The sequence below is a fragment of the Petaurus breviceps genome, unplaced genomic scaffold (assembly GCF_028583685.1).
Source record: "Petaurus breviceps papuanus isolate PSGF00001 unplaced genomic scaffold, PetGlider_PUasm1.0 171, whole genome shotgun sequence".
Lineage (NCBI taxonomy): Eukaryota > Metazoa > Chordata > Mammalia > Diprotodontia > Petauridae > Petaurus > Petaurus breviceps.
In genome coordinates this window covers 11,230,906-11,238,750 of record NW_027185754.1, presented here as the reverse complement: position 1 = coordinate 11,238,750, position 7,845 = coordinate 11,230,906, and the positions used below count along the sequence as shown (strand labels likewise).

The 7,845-nt window shown below is 35.5% G+C and overlaps 1 protein-coding gene across 1 annotated transcript in view; it reads right to left on the bottom strand.

Moving 5' to 3' along the window:
• ITFG1 (integrin alpha FG-GAP repeat containing 1) overlaps positions 1 to 7,845 on the bottom strand; it is a 282,016-nt gene that overhangs the window by 125,293 nt on the left and 148,878 nt on the right. Inside the window, exons 9-10 of the mRNA XM_069082555.1 lie at positions 5,982 to 6,079; positions 2,410 to 2,582 (exon numbers count right to left, since the gene is read on the bottom strand). Coding sequence (XP_068938656.1) covers positions 2,410 to 2,582; positions 5,982 to 6,079 — 271 coding nt within the window. The remainder of the gene's footprint in view (positions 1 to 2,409; positions 2,583 to 5,981; positions 6,080 to 7,845) is intronic.

Genomic DNA, 7,845 nt, shown 5'->3' with positions numbered 1-7,845 from the left:
CTCTCTCTCTCTCTCTCTCTCTCTCTCTCTCTCTCTCTCTCTCTCTCTCTCTCTCTCTCTCTCAAACTTTCTAGGTAGTAATCCTACAAACTAAAAAGTGCTGTCCGTGCATGATATTAATGTCTAGGCCAATAGATAGAAATGCCGGAGAATTTAAAGTTGTGCAATCTGGTAAAATCATAACTGTTTTCATGCTATCAGTATAAGAATACATTTAGGCAGAAAGGATTATAATGAACGTTGTTTTGTGTTTTTTCAGCAATTTCATTATCCATGAACACTTAGGTCCATACTCTCCTGGGGCAAACATCACTTTTCAAGTGAAGAGCTATTACTACTCTGGTAATTTTACTAAACAAGGAATGGCATGAACCACAACTCTTAGCTATATTGTAAGGGGAAAACAGTCATACATTAATGAGAGAAGACCTAGGTAACTCAAATGACTTTTTTTTATAAATGTCCCAAGATTCTTGTTATTAATATTATTTTTTATGTTGTATGCATGAAATAAATATACTCTCAAATGACAACTATCTATGCCATAATTTCCAATAAATTGCAGAGAAACTAAAGCTAAAGTATTAGAAAAATTTGCAGGACACTATTTCAGAAGAAAGAATATGGGAGAAATTGATATAATCAGTTGTTACTACATGTGTTTTAATGTTTCTGAGCACTGGTAGATAGAAGCCTAAGTATATTCGAGATATAATTTTCTTTCTCTTCTGAAAAGGGTTAAGGCTCTGGATAAAGCACATGTTTTTTTCCTTGGAAATCATACATTTTCTTTCTCAGAAGACTGAAGTTTAGAATTATCATTATTTTGTCCATACTTCTTGAACATCTACAGCCATGCCATTTCCAAATGGGTCATCACTTCTACTCCCTGCCAACAAGAAAAGTGGATTTCATCCCTAGAACCACAGTGGGCTTTGCTAAGCCCACTCTGGTTTTCTCTTGCTCAGTTTCAGGACTCCAGAGTGCTTCTTTGACACCTCTAGCCATGCCACAGTGCTTATTATATTGCTGTCCTCCCCCCCACCCCACAATAGCTTTTCTTTATGTACTGTTTTCCTTATGTATTATTTTGCTCCATTAGAATGTAAGATTCTTATGTGAAGGGACTGTATAGAATGTTTTTTGTCTCCTCAGCATTTAGAATAATGCCTGGCAAATAGTAAACACTTAATAAATGCATATGCTTTCTTATCTATCTATCCATCCATCTATCATCTAATAATAACCAAAAAATAATTATTTTCCTTTCCACAAGTACATTTTTTAGAATGTTAAATGTCCTTCATTTTCTTGAAAAATTAGATTTGCATCACATGAAAGAAAAGGGACACACCTATATGGACATACCTCAGTTGCACAGGGTAGGATGATACTATGCTTAGACTGTCTTGAAAATATAATTGCACAATTTCAAAAAACTCTAAGAAAAAGTTGACAAGAGTGTTAAATAAGACTTCTAACTTTGCTACAAATATTTCAGGATATTTCACTAGTAAGACACTTCTCTATAAATAGTGAATTTCTTTGGTAGCAGAGATAATTGTTGGTAAGAATTAAAGACTTTGATAGTGTTTGATAGTGTTAAAGAGAGGTAAATTACCATTTAGCCAGATAAACATGGAACTTTTAAGCTAAATTTCTGACTACTTCCGTGGCCAGTGATGAAAAAATATTTCAGAAGGTAATCCACTGAAAATTAAGTTGCTTAATAGAAAAAAAGACAAAAGACTAGTACTATTTGGTTTTGTGATCAGGAAAAACATGAAGGCATGATATTTTAGCTAGCGGTTAATTTCAATAACTATCCCAATTTTTTCCAATGTATTTTAGAATATGAATGTCCTAGGGGCTATTTCATTTTTATCTTTGTAGCCCCACACCATGGCACCGTGATTAATAAATGATTTTAGACTGACTGATCTAGAACCTTAATTATCTTTCAGAATGACTGATAATGAAAAAAATTCCAATAAAAAAATTATAAACACCATCTGAAAATTCTAATATAAAACAGTAATGATAAACCTTTCTAAAAATAGTTTCATTCATTTCCAGTTCCATTACAGAAGAAGTGATGCAAAAATGCAATTGGGTAAATGGCACAATGTTCTACAAAAATTAAGACCGTTTTAATGGCAAGTTCTATGGAGTGAAAAATAAGCTTTTTACTCTGGATCAGATGCTCATTTCTCTTCTGCACAAAAAGATTCCATGCAAATAAATAGGAATGCTAATCACTCAAGGAAAGTTCAAGGAGTGTGGAAAGAAATAAGAACTAGGTTCTTTGTATTAAAGGCTTATATGAATGGGGTATATCTGAGTAATGTCCAGTTTCCAAAGAGGCAGAATGTAAGACTAGAATTTATAAGTACTTTTCACTTAAACTACCTTCCAGATGTATTCCTTAGTATGGCAAGAGCATCTGGATAGCCATCCATGTTGTAGTCTCCAATGTGAAGGGTAATTGGAATGGATATTTCAGTTGATAGCTGTTCATGATCAAATGGCACAAAGCCCCAGACTGTGCCCTTGTAGCTGAAATCTTGTATCACTGGAATCCACTGAGATTAAAAAAAAAAAAGTTAGTGTTTATGGATTTATTCACAAAAATACTCACCATCTGAGGAAGCGAAAATTTATTGTTTTAAAAAATGGTTATTTTAAAATTAATTTCATATGTTCATCCCAAAGCACACACACACACACACACACACACACACACACACACACACACACATATATATATATATATATATATATATATATATATGTATGTATATTTTAAAAGCAATTGGGTTTAAGTAATTTGCTTAAGGTTACACGGCCAGTTATTTCTGGATGTGGTACTAAGTATCAGAGCCTGGATTTGATCCCAGGTCATCCCAGCTCTGGGACCGGTGCTCTTACTCACTGTGCTACCTGGCTGCCCCAGCCCAAAGCATATTCTTATGTTCTCAAGATAACCTATTTTGCTTAAAGTTCTTTTGCTTACAACACTTATGCAGGAAATCTATTATAATTTACTTCTTGGAAAAATGTGTAATATTTTTGTTTGTTTTTTGCATTTTGGAGGGGGGAAGGTAAGGCAATTGGGGTTAAGTGACTTGCCCAAGGTCACATGGCTAGTTTTGTGTTAAGTGTCTGTGGCCGTATTTGAACTCAGGTCCTTCTGACTCCAGGGTTGGTGCTCTATTCACTATGCCACCTAGCAGCCCAATGTGTAATATTTTCAAAAAACCATATAGCTTCCTTCTGGAATTACATTCATCTCTAGCCATGTTCACTTAGCCTGGTCCAGATTAAGAACTGTTGGCAGGGCTTTTAAGTTCTTTTAACCAAAAGTGCTCTTTTCCTAAAAATTTGGGTCCGAATGGAAATAGGATCCATATTTTAAGGGACTCAAAGTTAAGTTTTAAACTAAAGTAAAATTGCATTCAGCTTCAAATGGGTGTTCATTTTTGGTGAACATCTCAAGAAAATTTAGACTCAAAGTGCCTCTCCCACTTTCTTTTTGTGCTTGTTATTCTACAAAGATTACGTTAGCTGTCAAGTTCAAAGTCAGCTAGCACTGAGGTTTCTCTAATAACATGCTGAACTGACATTTTCTTCAATGAAAGTGAAAGGTTGATCTTTGCTTGGGAGAGTGATCTCTACTTCCACAAGTATTGGGATCTAGATTTATTTCACTTTCCTTTTTAATACTAACTGTAATGGAGAACACAGAAAAGGGATGCTAATTGGGAGGTAAGGTTTAAGAAAACTTTCCCTTCTGAGTGGTCCAAACTGCCACTTATTACATCTCAAAATGAAAATGTGAAGAGTAGAAAGTATGGCAATTAAAATATAGTTGTGTATATAATTAGAAGCTAAGAAATGCCGGAAAATAATATGATCATGTCCAAATAGAAGCAGGTGCATTGACTTGACTGACTGAAATGGCAGGAGACCAAACATGGCTAAGAGATTTTTTTTCCTCTTTAAGCAGGTGGCTCATTTACATGGCTCAAAGCCATACTATGTTAAAAAGGGCTCTTATAAAAAGGCTCAGTCCACAGAGTGCCTCAAAAAAACTTAAAGGTTATTCAGAGAAAGGCAGAACATCTCATAAATCTCACCAACTTAAAGAAGAAAAACGTTTTTAAAAGTTTTACAAACAACTTTCAGATTTCCATTAAAATACTATTTAAAAAAAAAGTGAATCTCATAGGTTTAAAGAACATAAAGCTGGAAGAAAACTTGAAGATCAAACAAAGAATAATTCTTCATTTTCAGATGAAGAATCTGAGGCCTCAAGATGTAAAGTGACTTTCCCAAAGTCACATTGCACAGAGTAGTCAGGATTGTGACAATCTTCTACTTCTCAGTCCAGTGCTTAATCCCTATATGAGGCTGTCTTAATGTTGATTATCTTAGTTATCATCTTAATGATGAAAAATGGCGTGAGATAGACTATCTCATAGTCCTACTGAGGGAAGGGGTTTTAGGGATCATTTAGTTTAACCCACACATTTTATATGAGAAAAATGAGGCTTGGCAAGGTGATGTCATCTAGGTAGGAGGCGTCAGAACTGAGTCTGACACCAAATTCATGCAGGATTTGAGATCTTTAGACCTCTTAATGAAGTTTCAAGTTTTAGTTTTCAGAGTCAAAACACAAAGAATCCAACAAAATAAAAATGCATTGTTCTGATGATTCACTATGAAGGAAGAGTCTCTATTATACTAGTATTTTGAACACTAAATAACAGACCAAGAACTTTCCTTTAATGTATCCCCTAACAATTTCTTCTCTCCTTCCTTCCTTCCTTCCTTCCTTCCTTCCTTCCTTCCTTCCTTCCTTCCTTCCTTCCTTCTTTCCTTCCTTCCTTCCCTCTTTCCAGAGGCAGGAAGGTAGGGCAATGGGGTTAAGTGACTTGCCCAAGGTCACATGGCTAGTTTTTGTGCTATGTGTCTGAGGCCGAATTTGAACTCAGGTCCTCCTGACTCCAGGGCCTCTGCTCTATTCACTGTGCCACCTAGCCACCTCCTCCTAACAATTTCTTAAGCCTCATAATACTTCTCTACTCATAGAGTAATGATTTTTTGGCTTCCGTACTACAGTTACTATTGCCTGTAACTTGAATCCAGGCTGTAATTACCAGGTCCATCTATTCATGTGCAATCTGGCCTGAGGTGGTAGTTGAACCAATGCTATTTTACATGCTTTAATTTAAAGACTTAAAGGAAAATTAATGAATTACAAAAAAGGAGATGGAGGAATAATTCAACACAGGCACAACATGTGACTGGTCTCTAGATTAGGTTCACAATATGGTCAAGTTTTTAATGCTAATCACCAATAGGCAGAAAAATAGCTGCCTATATTTCACAATTGTATTTTAGATGCTTGGGCTCTTCCCATTATTGTTAAAATGTGAAAATATATACCTATCATTCCTACATCATTTCTTTACTTCAACTATGATGTTCTGAATTGTTTTTCTGTGACATATACAAAGGTAAAATGCATAGTTTGAACATTGGAAAACAATGAATTACTATATTTAACATCAGACATAGAAGAATATTGCTCTTAAACACAAATATGATGGTTTATATTTTACTAAGAAACATAATGGATTGATTTTTAAATGTGCACAATAAATATAATGTTGTTACATAAATACTTGGCTTATAAGGGCTTTCTCCATCAGAATAGATTCTGGCATTGTACGGTACCTCACACCCCTTACTAACCCTGAACACCCTAACTACTCAATAAAAACAAACAAACAAACAAACAAACAAACAAACAAACAAACAAAAACCTAATGTCAATTTCTCTATTAATAAAAGAGTGAGAATGGGCTTTGCCTTTTCAAAAAAACTTGGTTTTGGGGTTATTTTGGTTCTTCTTTCATACACTACAGGTTTTTTCCACATTTTATTATGGTTGCTTTGGCAAAACAATGGCTGTATACCTGATTAATCTTTCCTGGTTTAGCTAAGTAGATGGCACTTCTCTGGCAATTTTCATCTTCACAGCCTGGTAATAAGTGATCAGTTTGTCCATCTCCATCTGCCAAAAGAAATGACACGAGTACTGTCATTCAAAAAATTAAATATCCTTTCACATAAGATTAAATATTCAACTTGTTCAAAGACTACATCAATCTGCTCAAAATGGAAAAAAATAGACATGTGACTTAGAAGTAAATGTAGTTTCAGAAATGTCATTTAAAATTTTATTTTTATTTCATTTAAAGATTTAAATATTTTATTTATTTTATTTAAACTGTGAATCTACTGAAAGAAGTCATACAACTGTGCTAATTGCTTCTATTACAAGTTTGGGTTATTCAGTCTTAAATGGGTCATGAATCTTTCACAATTCTTTTCCTCTTCTTTGATCTACTTGCTAGCACACTCACAACCACTGTTCCAAACCTTTTCTTCTCAGACCACTGACAATTCTACCTCAGCAGAGGGTTCAAAGTCTTAGATTTCACTGAAAATACTGAGACCCCAATTCCATATTTCAAATCACTTCCCTCACTCCCTACCCCTGGGTCTCTCTTCCTTTGTTCCAGTCTCAGAGGTTTATGTGGTGTTCCCCTTCCAAATGCCAACCCAACTCCTCTCCTAGTACCCTGATTCCATATGTATCTCTGGCAGCTTACCTCTTCAATCATCCCTTCTCTGGCTAATTTTCAACCTCTTCTTATCTACGGGCTCCTTCCATCCTAACTTCAAACATGCCCAAATCCCTTCCATCTTTACAAATCTTTTACTTGCTAACCCCAGTGAATTCCTATGTCTCTCCTGACTTTCAAAACTAAATTACAAAATAAAAAAAAACCCTATGTATTTTCTACTTAATCATCCAAACACTTCTCAATCTCTTGCAATTTGACTTTCATTTACAGTGCAAGGGAAACTGATCTTTTCAAGATCCACGATGACCATAGCTAAATCCAAATCCTCATCCTTTTTGACCTTTCTTAAGTGATTGACACTGGTTACCACTCCATCCCATAGGACACCCTTTCCTCTTGGGTTTTCCTGACATTGCTCTGTTGTGGTGCTCTGATCACTATGATCCTTCTCAGAAGGCAGTTTGGTAAAGTAGTAAGTGTACTGAATTTGGAGACAAGGTACCTGGATTTGAATCTTGGCTCTATTACTTCCTATGAGAACTTGGGAAAATCCCTCAATTATTCTAGGCCTTGTTTTCCTCATGTAAAATGAGCTAGTTGGACAAGATGAATTTTAAGGGTTCTTTCAGCTTTGAATCTATGGTCTATTATCCTTAGCCGGAATGTTAACTATATCATAGGTGCAGGTATACCCAGGGTTATCTTCTCTGCTTTCTTTTGGTGATCTCATCAGCTGCCAAAGGTTGAACTATCCCCTTTCTGAATATGACTCTCAGATCTACCCATCCAGACCTCATATCTTTCCTAACCTCCAGTACCACATCTTGAGGGGGCCTGATGAATATCTCTACCTGAGTGTCCCATGGGCAATTGAATGTGGCCAAAACAAAACTCGCTGTTGAAACCCAACCTTCCTATTTTTGGCAAAGGACACTATCAGTCTTCTTGTTACTTAGGTTTACAACCCAGCAGTCACCCGTGACTTTTTCAATTACTATCCATATCCCTTTATTCTGTTAATCAAAAAACATTAAGCACCAACTATGAGCCATGCACTGTGCTAAGGGGAAGGAATATAAAGAAAGGTAAACGATAGTCATTGTTCTCCAAGATCTCACAGCCTATGACGGAGATACCATGTAAACAATTAAGTGCAAACAAATTAAATACAGGATAAACAGGAAATAAT